The sequence below is a fragment of the Elephas maximus genome, chromosome 9, assembly GCF_024166365.1.
Source record: "Elephas maximus indicus isolate mEleMax1 chromosome 9, mEleMax1 primary haplotype, whole genome shotgun sequence".
Taxonomy (NCBI): domain Eukaryota; kingdom Metazoa; phylum Chordata; class Mammalia; order Proboscidea; family Elephantidae; genus Elephas; species Elephas maximus.
The window spans coordinates 62,212,931-62,228,919 of NC_064827.1; the positions used below are offsets into that span (position 1 = coordinate 62,212,931).

The window sequence follows — 15,989 nt, forward strand, 5'->3', positions numbered from 1 at the left end:
CACAGTGGCTGTACCATTTTAACGTCCTCCCAGCAATGGATGAGGGTTCCCAATTTCTCCAAATCCTGGCCAACACTTATTTTCCATTTTTTGAATAATTGCCATCCTGGTGTAAAGTATCTCATTGTGGTTTTGATTTGAAATTGAACATTTCTTGAATGTTTATTTGTTATGCACCCTTAGGACAATCTTGAAACGGTTAAAGGGAAACAGGTCAGCCAGAAATCCAAGCTTACCCGTAAGCCTGGGTCTCCCACATGGAAGGCAAATATTCTATCACTGAACCCATTAAACAAAACTGAACCCATTAAGCAGTGATAATTTATTCTATCATTTTAAATCTATTCATTTACTTCACATTATAAGACAGCATGTTCAAACTACTACAACCCATGCTAAAGAAGTGCTTTGCATAGCCACACTTCAGCTAGGCCTCATGCAGTTGGAACTAAAGAATTATCCCCAGATAAATCTTACAGCTCTCCCGTTGATCCCTTCTACAAGCAACGTCAGTTTATCTGCAAAACCAAAAACTATTGTCGCTTTACTGTGTGAAAATTTCCCCTTACTGCCAATGTATGAGGGATTCCCTATAAATTATTGCTTAAGTATCTCACTCTAGATAAATGATTAATAGACATTTTGCATGTATGTTTTTAATTGAAGCGTGCTGCTTTAAGTGATATTTGCTTTTGGTTAACTTTGAAACAGTGAGCATAATCTAACCACAGAATGTTTTCATTTCTTTTGTTAAATGTCATCTCCTAAGTAAGCAAAACTTCTCACGTACTTTGAATGTATTATCAGGAAGGACCAGTACCTGGAGAAGGACATCATGCTTGGAGAAGGGTCAGCAAAAAAGAGGAAGACCCTCAATGAGATGGATTGACACAGTGGCTGCAACAATGGGCTTAAACATAACAACTATTGTGGAGATGGCTCGGACCAGGCAATGTTTCATTTTGTTGTACCTAGGGTCGCTATGAATTGGAACCATCTCAATGGCACCTAACAATAATAACAAGAAGTATGATACAGTAATTTAATCAATGATGATTAAACATCTGTTTTTCTCCAAGGATCTTACTGGTACATAAGACAACAAAAAACAATCTCCTGCTTGGAAAATTCTCCAAAACGTGACATCTAATGAAGAGCAGATATTGCTTAAATAATGAAAATCAGAGTAAGGATATGTGTGTGTGTGCGCATATATCCTTACTCTGATTTTCATTATTTATGTGTATCAATACTATAAAGTGACTGAATGCTTGTCACAAGGTGGGAATTGTCATGGGCACTTATTTACTTATGTATTTACTTATTTATCTATTTATTTATTTATGCTGTTGAGATTCAATTCTATACTTCTAACATCCTCCAAACAATAGATTTGGTAAACTGAGAATTTTCAGGCAAGTCTTGCTCATTACATCTTTGCCCCCAGATAACACAATGTGCCCTGGAGCCAGGAAGGTAATAGGGGAATGGTTGGTACCACTTTCCTGTTCACTAGAGCGACTGAGTAAGTCTTATTGTACCTTTTTAAGTTCCAGGAGTTGATTACTGTTTGATTAGTACAAATAAGAAAAACAGAATAGGCTGTTTTTAATTCCTCTGGCTAGCTCAGATCCTGTTCTGCAAGAGCTATATACTCTTTTGACTCACCTCTACCTAGGATACCAAACATAAAAGGAGATTTGAAATTCCATTTTTTCTACCTTGTCAAAAAACAAAAAACCGTAGTTTAACTCCCTCAAATCCTCGCAACACATACACTCACATAATTCCATTTCAGTCCCTCATACCATAAGAATGTCTAAACTAGGGTAGATTAAACCGTGAGGAACTTGAAATAGAAGTTGAAACAAACACGACTAAGCATTTATTGAGTGACCATCACCATATAAACTTTTAACATTAGAATCTCAATGAAAGGCTTAACTGTTTAATCATTTAATTTGCGAACAATTTTTATCACATTTTCAGCATCATAACAGTAGTCCGATTTGTTACAACCTTTAGGTCTGCCTGAAAAACCGAAACATCTGAGCTTATTCATGTATGGTATAACAGAATAGTTCAGAGCGCTTCCGTATTAATCCTGGTTCCTTGTGCGACCGTGGCAGGTTATTTTCCTTGTGCCTCAAATTCCAGTTGTATAAAATGGGGATAATAGTACTTGACTCATAGGATTTTTGTATTACATGCATCTGTATATGTAAAGTGCTTAAGTGCCTAGCACAGAGCATCTAATATCTTTAGTAACAGTAATAATACAGAAGTAGAAAGAGGCAGTATCAAATGTTCTTTGAAAAAGAAAAGAGCAAATAAGGCTCAGATGTCAAATATAATGAGAGGCAAGTGAGAAAAATAAAGGAATTTCTTTCTTTATTCCTGTTTAATGTTTATGGCAATATTAGCTACGTGGAAAAGGCTATGATGTAGAAGGTAAAAACTGAACACAAAGATACTGAATATTCTAGGGACTTGAGATGAATGGAATATAGGAGTCTGGGCTTTTTTCTTGCAGAAGCCATGCACAGAATTGATAGGAATGGTTGTGATAGCAATGGGGAGCGATATGGGAAAGACAATCCTAATGATAAAGGCTCTCTGAAAATATTACTTGGCCTCATATGAGGCATCTGAAGGAAATTCTAAAAGGAATTCCACAAATTATTGATGGTACTGCACAAATAGCATTAATATACAATTTCACAATATCACATTTTGAAAGGACAACTCACATGTGGATATTTAGTTTCTTATAAGTTTGTTTAGAAAACTAGTCTTATACATTTATAATCCCAGCTCCACATTCATCTTCAAAAATGCTAGGCCAGATCATGACTGCAATTCACTACTTTTAATGTAAAACCATTATTTAAATTTTTAAAATTTAAATTAAAAGTCACGGTTCTAAATGACTACTTTCAATTTAAAACAATTTTTTTAATTGAAAAACTTAGAAATATTTGATTTAGGGAAATTTAGGATTAACTCAGTATGGTATGTCAGCTTCACCTTCATTCAAGGAAAGGCTTTAAAGGATTTTTTGATATCAGTCCCTCTTTCCATAACGTAGTTGACAATAAACATTTATAACATACAATGTTAGGTTATTGTGTTTTAAAAGGAAAGCATGCCTTGGATACTGACAGAGATATGAGAGAAGTTACTTGTGATAATAAAATGACAGTTCAACACAGCAGAAAGACTAATCCCCTTCAAATAAAGTAAAAAAAATATATATATATGCAATTTCTAATGTTTAAGCTGGTCACAAGGAAATTTACAGGGCAGCAAAACAGATATTCCTGAAGCAACACCTCAGAAAACAGCCTGTAAATATAAGAATTTTGGATATAATAGCCCTTTTATAATACATATTTGTTAATTTGTTCAACATAATGCAAGAACAGGGTACCCTATGATGCCATGGTGCTGATACCCTATCATATCAAATTCATTTCTACCTGGAGCTGAAGTGACATGTCACCCACTCCTCCATGTCCCCAGGGGTATAGTATAAGGGCTGGTGTTTAGTCTGAATTCATAACCTTTGCTTTCTACTCACGTGCCCTGAGCTGGGTCAGGGAATCTCTCTAGGCTCCACTTGTTTCATTTATAAAATGGCAATAAGGCCAGTCTCATAAATTTGTTGTAATGATTAAATACGAAAATATATGTGAAATGCTCTGTAGAATGTCTGTGTGGTAGAAACATCCAATAAAGAAATTTTGTTGTTAAAAAGTCAACTCTGATTGTTCCATTGATAGAAAGAACCCAAGCTATGCATAATGGTTCTAGTGTAAATACTCTACTCAGTTGAAAACCAACAAGAGTATGAACAAAGTTCCTTGTACAGAACTACCTTTATCATGTGCTAAGTGTGCCAATACAGTCTACACCCCTCGTTTGGACTTCTGATATTCTGTGTCTTTCTTACCTGTGCATCCTTTACATAAAGCAATAAGTTTTTAAAGTCTACTACTAGCTTAGAAAGCTTTATAAATATTTTGACTTGATCATTCATTACGTAACAAGAATAAGTGGAGGATAAGTTGTATGTAATATTTTTACATACACTTGTTAAAAAACAAACCATTGTCTTTGTTATCTAGTGCTGCTATAACAGAAATACCACAAGCGAGTGGCTTTAACAAACAAGTTTATTCTCTCACAGCTGAGTAGGCTAGAAGTTCGAATTCAGGGTGCCAGCTCCAGGGGAAAGCCTTCTCTGTTGGATCTGGAGGAAAGTCCCTGCCATCAATCTTTCCTTGGTCTAGGAGATTCTCTGTGCAGGGACCCCAGGTCCAAAGGATGCACTCTGCTCCCAGCACTGCTTTCTTGGTGGTATGAGGTTGCCTTTTTCTCTGCTTCTTTCTTTTATATCTCAGAGACTGACCAAGACACAGCCTAATCTTGTACATTCAGTCCTGTCTCATTACCATAACTGCCACTAATTCCCACTTTATTAACATTACAGAGGTAGGATTTTAAAACAAAGAAAAATCACATCACATGACAAAATAGTGGACAATCACACAATATTGGGAATCACAGGCTAGCCAAGTTGACACAGTTTGAGGGGACACAACCATATTGCTTTTTCACTTATGATTTGTCATTTTATATTTTGTGTTTTAGGAAAAAATGGTGTCATTTAGCAAGGCAGGTGTGAATATCCATATTTGCTTCCAACCTACAGATAATATGGGTTATGAATGCCACCTCTACCTCATTTGGAGAATGACTACATACATGTTAGTTACTTTGTTGTGATTAATCAACTTATTTACTCTTTTAAAAATATGCATATTTCACAGTGAATATCAGTCATATACAACTGAAATATTTCTAAAATACCTCTTAAAAATCTTTAGTATTAGGTCTAGACCAACATGTCAAATGTAATGTTATTTCTTTGGAAACGTTATTTCACATTCTTTAAATTTACAGAATTGCTTCTCAGTATGAATTTTCTGGTGCTTAATAATACCAGAGTTATTGATGAAGGCTTCCCACATTTAGTACATTTATAAAGTTTCTAGCCCATATGAATTTTATGATGTGTAATAAAGTTTTGATGAATGAATTAAGGTTTTCTCATTCCACTAAAAATGTTTCTGTCCAATATGAATTCTCTGATGAATAAGAAAAGTAGATTTTTTGCTGAAGGTTTTTCCACAATCACTGCATTTGTAGGGTTTTTCTCCAGTATGTATTCTATGATGTACAGTGAGGTGTGACTTCCTTCTGAAGGCTTTTCCACACTCACTGCATTCATAGGGTTTCTTCCCAGTATGTATTCTTTGATGCACAATAAGTTGTGATTTCTGGATAAATGCTTTCCTACATTCACTGCATTCATATGGTTTTTCTCCAGTATGAATTCTCTGATGTTCGATTAACTGTGAACTCCGGATGAAGGCTTTCCCACATTCACTGCACTGATATCTTCTCTCCCCAGTGTGAATTCTTTGATGTACAATGAGATCTGACTTCTTAATGAATGCTCTTTTACATTCATTGCATTCAAAGGGTTTCTCCCCAGTATGAATTCTGTGATGTAAATTCAGTTTTGACTTCCTGCTAAAAGCTTTACCACACTCATTACATCTATAAGGTTTCTCCCCAGTATGAATCCTATGATGTTCAATAAGCTGTGAGCGCCTGATGAAGGCTTTCCCACATTCATTGCATTCATATGGTTTCTCTCCAGTATGAGCTCTCTGATGTACACTAAGTGTTGACTTCTTGATGAAAGCTTTCCCACATTCACTACATTCATAGGGCTTCTCTCCTGTATGAGTTCTCTGATGTACAGTGAGTTGTGACTTCTGAATAAAGGCTTTTTCACATTCATTACATTTGTATGGTTTCTCCCCAGTATGAATTCTCTGATGTACAATGAGTCCTGACTTGCCACTGAACAACTTTCCACACGGAATACATTTATGTGGTTTCTCACTGGAAAGAATTTTTTGTTGTGCAAGGAAGTGTGACTTCTGCATGAAGCCTCTGATGTGTTCATTAGATTTCCCATTCAGGTGAACTACTTTTCCTTGTGCATTACATCCATGATCTATCTCCTCAGTCAGTAACTTATTGTTGAAGAATGTGTCTTGGCTCAAAAGTTTGTCTTGGTTTTTCTGGTGACTTCCTACTTCAAGTTTCCAGTCTTCAAAAATTGAATACACTATGTTACTAAGTGTAACTTCTTCAGATATGCTCCTTTGTGGGTTTAATTCTTTTATTTCAGGTCTAATGTCAAAGTCTGAAAGAAAGTCCAAGTGTACATGATATTACTTTGCTCTTAAGCTTTGAAGAAAATAAACCAAAAGACAAAATTCTTCATTTTAATGAAATATTTAGAAATCGGATGAGTATGGTCAGCTTTGAAATTTAAGAATATGACTATAAAATCTGAGGGTATAAGAAGTGGAAAAAGAAGAGTTGATGAACTCAGGGTCCCATGAACTTCTACCCCACCTCCACCCCATCCACAGGGCTCTATGAAGAGCAAAGGCAGACCAAAACAAACAAAAAAAAAAATGCAGAAAAGACAGAGTAGGGATGCTAGCAAAGGGGCTGCAGGTGAGTTGAAGTGACCATCAGGAAGATTAAATCCACAGTAAATCTAAAAGGGTTTTTTAAAAAGTAACCAGGCAGTCAACATGGCACTATAGACAGAAGCACCACCCTCTGCAGCAATGCTCCAAAAAAAACTAAGTAAAACAGATACAAATGTCAATTCTAGAACCCTAAGTAACAAATGGAAACCCTGGTGGCATAGTGGTTAAGCACTACAGCTGCTAACCAAGAGGTTGGCAGTTCGAATCCGCCAGGCACTCCTTGGAAACTCTATGGGGCAGTTCTACAACGTCCTATAGGGTCACTATGAGTCGGAATCGACTCGATGGCAGTGGGTTTTTTGTTGTTGTTGTTTTAAGTAACAAATGAAGGAATAAAGAACTCAATCAGGCACAGAATGGAATAAGAAACTGATAGAACAGAGAATAAGGAGAGCTACGGAGTGGAGGTCCCATACCAGCTAACGTGGCCTGATTTGCCACCTTGGGCTTCAGCTACCAAAAAATTCAGACAAGGAGTATGGGAAGACAACTTCACAGAGCTCCCAGCAGGAGAAAGAGCACCCAGTAACCAGGGACACTTTCTTTCCCACCCCGCATCCTTCTTACCTCTACGAGGCCTCCGCTGCTTGCCAAAAGGCCACAGTTGTCCAACCAAAGTAGCATTTGCTCACTGCCACTGAAGTCCACCCCGACCCCACTGGCTGGCCTCTTCTGCCCATTTTTTTGCTTGTTTTCTTTTTTAATTTTTTTGGGGGGGGCTTCTTGGTTTTTTTTTTTTGGTGTTCTTGTTTCTCCAGGCCCATGTGCCATTCCCTCCCCTTCTTGACAGGTATAATTGTTTGGTTTGTCAGCTTTCTTTTTTTCATTTTATTTGTAGTTTTGATTTTTGGGAAGGGAGTTTTTGTTACTTTTCTCTCTCTCCCTTCCTTCCTTTTCTTTCTCCCACCCAGCTAGCCCTGTGTGCCATCCCCTCCTCTTCTTGATGGCTGTGATTTTTTGGTTTGTTTGCTTCATTCTTTTTTTTCTGTTTCTTCTCTCCTTTACTTCCTTTCTTTTCTTCGACCCATCCAGCCTTGTGCACCACCCTTGCCCCTTGTGGAGGGGCTGTGCTGCACAGCTCAGTTGGAGAGTCACTACACGTGGCCTCCCTGGGTCTGCACCACAGTCACTGACTGGCTTCCTCAGTGCCATTTTATTTACTTATTTGTTTGTTTGCTTTTTGGTCTATTTTTTTCTGTTTGTTTATTGTTTATTTGTTGTTTATTGTTTCTCCTCTCTCTCTCCCTTCCTTCCTTTCCTTTCTCCCATCCACCCACCCCTGTGCACTGCCCCAGCTTCTTGGTGGGCTATGATGTGCCACTCGGCTGGAGAGCCTCTGGCACACGGCCTCACTGGGTCTACGCCACCTCCACAGGCCCGTCTCCTTTTCCTTCTCCCTCCCACCTGGGCCTTTGCTGCCTCTACCCCTTCCTAACAGACCATGCTGTGCCACCCAGCAAAAGAGACATTAGCTCACTACCATTCCAATTCAGCCCCACACCCAGCGGCCGGCGCATCCACCACATTTTTTGTTTTGTTTCTTTAACTGGTGGTTTCTTCTATTTCCTCTTTCTCATTTCTCCCGCCCACCTAGTCCCGTGTGCCATCCACACTGCTTCTCAACAGGCTGAGGCACATCACTCAGCTAGAAAGCCACCAGCATATGGCCTTGCCAGGTCTGCCCCACCCCCACCCACCAAATTCTACTGTACTGCCACTTTATTTACTTTCCTTTTATTATTTTTTACTTCATTTTTTGCCTTTGTTTTTCTCCATTCCTTTCTTTCACCCACCCACTTAACTCTGCACATCACATCCTCTCCTTTCTCTCCTGCTTATCTGCACCGTGTGCCAAGTGCCAAGCCGAGTGGTACTGGCATGGTCCCCAGACCCTGCCCTGCTGCCCCTGAGCCCTGCCCCGTTGCCCCCAGTTCGTACTACAAACTACCCATTCTACCCTCTCCCCACCGCTGGACCTGTCCTGCTGCACCATAGCTGAGTGACCAGCCCTACCCACTTGGACAAGGTGGTGAGAAGACTCGTGCCCACAGGTGAGCAAACGACAAAACTCACCAAGCCTGCCTGCCCAGACATAACCAAATTAAAAAAAGCAAGACAAAACAATGAAATCTACAATCAATAAGCAAAGAAAATAATCCCTGAATGTCCCAGAGACAACAGACAATATCAAAACATATAAAATAAAAGGAGAAGATGGCTCCAGAAAGTGACCAAAATAAAACACCAGATGACCTTCTGCTAGAAGAAAAGGCACTGAAACTATCTCATATGGAACTGAGAACTCTAATATTCAGGGTTCTCCAACAGATAAAGGAAAATGCAGACAAAGATAAGGGAAAAATAGACAAAATCCTGGAAAAGACAGACAAAATAATGGAAGAAATCAGGAAAATAATACAGCAACAAAATGTAAAACTGCATAAAGTACTAGAAATCATTAAAAAAAAAAAACAGCAATTAGAAATCAAAAAAATAAACAAGATTTCAGAAATGAACACTGCAATAGAAGGGTTTGGAAGCAAATTTGAAAAAATGGAAGACGGGATTAGTGAAATTGAAGACAAATCCTTGGATACCACTACATTTGAGGAAAAATCAGAGAAAAGAATGAAGAAATTCTGAGAACAATGTGGAATACAATCAAAATAAAAAATCTGCACGTGATCAGAGTTCTACAACAGAGAAAACACAGAAAGGTTCACTGAAGATGTGCTGACAGAAAACTTCCCTAATATCATGAAAGACAATAAGCTGACTATCCAAGAAGCTCAACGAGCCCCATATGAGACAGATCCCAAAAGAACAACACTAAGACATATTATAATCACACTTGCTAAAACCAAAGACAAAGAATTCTGAGAAAAGCTCAAGAAAAACAAAAAGTCATATACAGAGGGGAACCAGTAAGACAAAGCTCTGATTACTAAGCAGAGACCGTACAGGCAAGAAGGGAATGGGATGACATACGGAAAATCTTGAAAGAAAAAAACTGCCAACCAAGAATAATATATCCTGCAAAACTCTCCCTCAAATATGATAGCAAAATTAGGGCATTTCCAGATAAACAGAAATTAAGGGGATACATAAAAATCAAACCAAACTTACAAGAATTATTAAAGGGAGTCCTTCGGTTAAAGAACCAACAACATCAGACAAAGCCCTGAATCTAACATATAAGACAGCAACAGCCAAATACCAACCTAGACAATGAACTCTGAAGGATAAAACAAAACTAAAAAATTTACAAGAGAGAACCAGAGACATAATGTGTAAATGGCCACAATGACAGAATAAAAGAGGGAATAAACAGTGTAGGTATAGACCTTACAAACGGAGAGGAAGTCAAGGCATTATCAAGTAATAAAAGACTGGGTTATACTTAGGAAAATAGGGATAAATTTCAAGGTAACCACAAAGAAAGTTAACAAACCTACCCACCAAAATAAAGAAGAAAAACAAAGCCTCAGTAAACACAAAATCTACAAAAACGAAAGAAATGGAAAAAAAAAAATAAAAGGAATTCAGCACAGAAGAGTAAGAGGAACAATGAAAACATCAGTACCATAAAAAAAGCACTACAAAATGACAGCAATAAACTCACACCTATCAATAAAAAAAAAAACAAACCCATTGCCATCGAGATGATTCCAACTCATAGCGACCCTATACGACAGAGTAGAACTGCCCCATAGTTTCTAAGGAGTGCCTGGTGGATTTGAAATGCAGACATTTTGGTTGGAAGTTGTAGCACTTAACCACTATGCCACCAGGGTTTCCTATCAATAATCACACTAAATGTAAATGGCTTAAATGCACTCATAAATAGTGACAGAATGGGTTTAAAAAACTGTACTCATCAATACACTGCCTACAAGAGATACACCTTAGAAACAAAGACAAATTTATTAAAAATCAAAGGATGGAAAAAAATATATCACACAAACAGCTACCAAAAAAGAGGAGTGGCAATACTAATCTCAGATAAAACAGACTTTAAAATTCACCATAAAAGACAAAGAAGGGCATTATATAATGATTAAAGGGACAATCCACCATGAAGACATAACCATAATAAATATCTATGCATCCAATGACAGGGCTCCAAAATACATAAAACAAACTCTAACAACACTGAAAAGAAATTGATAGTTCCACAATAATAGCAGGAGACTTCAACACATCACTCTGGGTAAGGGACAGAACATTTAGAAAGAAATTCAACAAAGATACAGAAGATCTAAAGGCCACAATCAACCAATTTGACCTCATAAACATATATAGAACACTCCACCCAACAGTAACAAAGTACATGCTCTTTTCCAATGCACATGGAATATTCTCCAGAATAGGCTACATCTTAGACCGTAAAGCAACCCTCAAAAAAATCCTAGAATCAAACAAAATGAAAACATACCATACCAAAACCTTTGGGACACAACAAAGCCAAGGCTCAGAGGTCAATTTATAGCAACAGATGCACACATCAAAAAAGAAGGGACAAAATCAAAACATTAGCTACACAACTCAAATATAGAACAGCAAAAGAAACCCACAGCCACCAGAAAAACACCAAACCAAACCCACTACCATCGAGTCAATTCCGACTCATAGAGACCCTATAGGACAGAGTAGAACTGCCCCATAGAGTTTCCAAGGACAACCTGGTGGATTTGAACTGCTGACCTCTAGGTTAGCAGTCATAGCACTTACCCACTATGTGACCAGGGTTTCCACAGTCACCAGAAGAAAGGAAATTATAAAGATCAGAGCAGAAATAAATGAAATATAGAAAGAATCAAAAAGACCAAAAGTTGGTCCTTTGAAAGGATCAACAAAATCAACAGACTATTGGCAAAACTGACAAAAGAAAAACAAGACAGAATGCAAATAACACAAATAAGAAATGAAATGGGGGACATTACAACAGACCCAACAGAAATAAAAAGGATCATAACAGAGTACTATGAAAAACTATACTCTGACAAATTTGAAAACCTAGAGGAAATGGACAAATTTCTAGAAACACACTACCTACCCAAACTAACATAAAATGATGTTGAAAATATGAACAGAACCATAACAAGAGAAGAGACTGAAAAGGTAATTTTTAAAAATTCCAACAACAAAAAAAAGCCCTGGCCCAGACAGCTTCACTGGAGAATTCTACCAAACATTCAGTGAAGAGCTTAAACCAGTACTACTCAAACTATTTCAGAACACAGAAAAGGAAGGGATACTTCCAAATTCATTATATTAAGCCAGTATAACCCTGATACCGAAACCAGGCAAAGACATCACAAAAAAAGAAAATTACAGACCAGTATCGCCCATGAGTACAGATGCTTAAATTCACAACAAAATTCTAGCTAATAAAATTCAGCATCATATCAAGAAAATAATACACCACAATCAAGTGGGATTCATACCAGATATGCAAGAATGGTTCAACATTAGAAAATCAAGCAACACAGTCCACCACATAAATAAAAGAATCACATGATCATCTCAACTGATGCAGAAAAGGCATTCGACAAAGTCCAACATCCGTTCCTGATAAAAACTCTCAATAAAATAGGTATAGAAGGGAAATTCCTCAAAACATGGTTTTGCATCTATACGAAACCAACAGCCAACATCGTTCTTAATGGAGAGAGGCTGAAAACATTCCCCTTGACAACATGAACAAGACAAAGAAGCCCTTTATCAACACTGCTATTTAACACTGTGCTGAAAGTCCTAGCTAGAGCAATAAGGCAAGAGAAAGAAATAAAGGGCATCCAAATTGGTAAGGAAGAAGTAAAACTGTCCCTATTTGTGGATGATATGATATTATCATCGACAGTACTGGGTTTTTTTTTATGATACTATACATAGAAAACCCATAAGACTCCATAAGGAAACTACTGGGACTAATAAAAGGATTCAGCAGAGGAGCAGGATACAAGATAAACATACAAAAATCAGTTGGATTCCTATGCACCAATAAAGAGAACTACAAAAAGAAAATCAGGAAAACAATAGCCCCTAAAAAAAAAAAAAATACTTAACAATAAATCTAACCAGGGATATATAAGGCCTATACAAAGAAAATTACAAAACACTACTGCAAGAAACCAAAAGACCGACATAAATGGAAAAACATACCATGCTCATAGATAGGTAGACTCAACATTGTGAAAATACCAGTTCTACCCAAAGCAACCTACAAATACAATGCAATCCCAATCCAAATACCAACAGCATTCTTTAAAGAGATGGAAAAACTAATCGTTAACTTATATGGAAAGGGAAGAAGCCCCAGATAAGTAAAGCACTATCGAAGAAGGATAAAGTAGGATGACTCGCACTACCTGACCTCAGAACCTACCATACAGCTATAGTAGTCAAAACAGCCTGGTACTGGTACAATGACAGACACTTTGACCAATGGAACAGAATTGAGAACCTAGATGTAAATCTATCTACCTACGGTCACCTGATCTTTGACAAAGGCCCAAAGTCCATCAAATGGGGAAAAGACAGTCTTTTTAATAAATGGTGCAACCAAAACTGGATGCCCATCTGCAAAAAAAAAAAAAAAAATGAAACAGGACCCATACCTCACACCACACACAAAAACTAATTCAAAATGGATCAAAGGCCTAAATACAAAACCAAAAACTATAAAGGTCATAAATGAAAAAATAGCGTCAACACTAGAGGCACTAATACACAGCATTAACAGGACACAAACCATAACTAACAATACACAAACACCAGAAGATAAGGTAGATAACTGGGATCGTCCATGAACACTTACACTCATCAAAAGTCTTCACGGGGGGGGGGGCAAGATGGCTGACTAGGTAGATGCTACCTCAGATCCCTCTTGCAACAAAGACTCGGAAAATCACGTGAATCGATCACATACATGACAATCTATGAACCCTGAACAACAAACACAGATTTAAAGAGTTAACCTGAGTGACAGAGACAGAGAACGAACAACTACGGGGAAGCAGCGACTGTTTTCGGAGCCTGGAGTCAGCGTCCCAGTCAGGTAACCTTGGCGCCAGGCTTAGGACTGGGCCCAGGGGAGCTGAACACAACATCTTGTGACGACGCAAACACGGGGCGCAGCCCTATCCCCCTGAACTGACCCCGGGAGGGAGCCCAGCCGGTCCGCGGGGGCAGTACGGTGATGCGGCTGGCGGGACAAGAAGTCCCCGGGAGGCAGTGACTGATTTTGGAGCCAAGAGTGCAGCATCCCAGCAGGGGAACCTTGATGCTGGGCTTTGGACTGGCAGCGGAGGATCTGACCATGGCTTCAGCGGGCCAGACCCTCAGGGACAATCTCCACACAGCCAGCACACATACGCGACATGCCCCGGGGGAATCTCAGATAAAATAGTCATCCCAAGCAAGATAAGCAACTTTGGCTATATTCCGGGGTGCTACTCTCTCCTGTTTTTCTGAACCCTCCCCACCCCTTCCCAGGCGGCTTCATTAACATTGGAATTTCCTGAGCCAGAGGGAGAACGGCTCTGGCTCCGCGGCTTTGCTTTTCCCTTTTTTCTTTTTTTTTAGTCTTTTCTTAATCCATTCTTCCGGCCTGAGAGAAGGAACCACAAAAAACCCAGGGACCGAAAATCCTTCCCTAATTGGACTAAAAACACAAAACCAGCTCCAGCCAAGCATATATGATCCAAATCTCGGGCTTTCATCCTTACAGGGAACAAGGTGGCGGTTATAATCCAAAGGCAGTTCTGATAGGGATCTGACTGCATTTTTTTTAGCAGATTTACTGGAAATACAAGTTTCCCAGGTCTGATATCTCTGCTTATTCAACAGAGCCCTAACTGACCCACAACAGGGAACTGAGGGCTGAAGCTCCCCCCAGACCACCTAGCCTCTTGCCTTAGGGGTCTAAGGAGGGTGACACCTACCAATCTCTACAGGTACTTGCACTGGGGGCCTAAGGTACAGCTGCAGAGCCCTCCCACCAAGGTGCTACAGGAATAGAGACACACCTACCTCACTGACACTTGGGGGAAGCCTGTCAGCATCCTGCCCCCTCTGGAGTGTGAACCCCAGCTGCTAACAGAATCTGGTGCACACAACTATCACCACTACTTCTCGAGGTGGATAGGTGTTAGGGTGCAGCACACACTTGATGACCCAAAATCAGATTCTACTTAAGAATAGTGAATAGACTCAGGCATATATATCTGGCAACAGCCCAAACCACCTGGTAATAGGTCATAAGTAAGTCAAGGGCTACAACAAACAAGACAGCACAATCTAGTAGCCCATCCACGTATATTGAAAGAAAACAAAACAAGGTAAGACTCAGTGAGCAATTATAGAATAAATCACTACAATATCTTAGTGATGGCTCAGAGACAGCAGTCAATATCAAACCACATAAACAAGCAGACCATGACAGCTTCTACAACCGCCCAAACAAAAGAATCAAAATCTTTCCCAAATGAAGATACAATCCTGGAATTATCAGATACAGAATATAAAAAACTAATTTACAGAATGCTTAAAGACATCAGGGATGACCTCAGAAACAAAATAAGGCAAACTGCAGAAAAAGCCAAGGAACACACTGACAAAACAGTTGAAGAACTCAAAAACATTATTCAAGAACATAGTGGAAAAATTAAGAAGTTGCAAGAATCCATAGAGAGACAGCATGTAGAAATCCAAAAGATTAACAATAAAATTACAGAATTAGACAACGCAATAGGAAGTCAGAGGAGCAGACTCGAGCAATTAGAATGCAGAGTGGGAAATCTGGAGGACCAGGGAATTAACATCAACATAGCTGAAAAAAAATCAGATAAAAGAATTAAAAAAAATGAAGAAACCCTAAGAATCATGTGGGACTCTATCAAGAAGGATAACTTGCAGGTGATTGGAGTCCCAGAACAGGGAGGGAGGACAGAAATCACAGAGAAAATAGTTGAAGAACTCCTGACAGAAAACTTCCCTGACATCATGAAAAACGGAAGGATACCAATCCAAGATGCTCCTCGAACCCCATTTAAGATTGATCCAAAAAGAAAAACACCAAGACATATTATCATCAAACTTGCCAAAACCAAAGATAAAGAGAAAATTTTAAAAGCAGCCAGGGAGAAAAGAAAGGTCTCCTTCAGGGGAGAATCAATAAGAGTAAATTCAGACTACTCAGCAGAAACCATGCAGGCAAGAAGGCAATGGGATGACATATACAGAGCACTGAAGGAGAAAAACTGCCAGCCAAGGATCCTATATCCAACAAAACTCTCTTTGAAATATGAAGGCGAAATTAAGATATTTACAGATAAACAGACGCTT

At 38.8% G+C, this 15,989-nt stretch overlaps 1 protein-coding gene across 11 annotated transcripts in view; it reads right to left on the reverse strand.

The window, feature by feature from the left end:
* The window catches only part of LOC126082747 (zinc finger protein OZF-like), a 60,684-nt gene that overhangs the window by 12,250 nt on the left and 32,445 nt on the right, over window positions 1-15,989 (reverse strand). For 10 of the 11 annotated variants that reach the window (XM_049895637.1, XM_049895636.1, XM_049895634.1 and 7 more), the window contains one exon: window positions 1,559-6,283. In XM_049895637.1, coding sequence (XP_049751594.1) covers window positions 5,121-6,283 — 1,163 coding nt within the window. In that variant the 3' untranslated portion in view covers window positions 1,559-5,120. Of the gene's footprint in view, window positions 1-1,558; window positions 6,284-15,989 lie in introns of those variants that run through there. The other variant, XM_049895639.1, reaches the window with a different exon arrangement.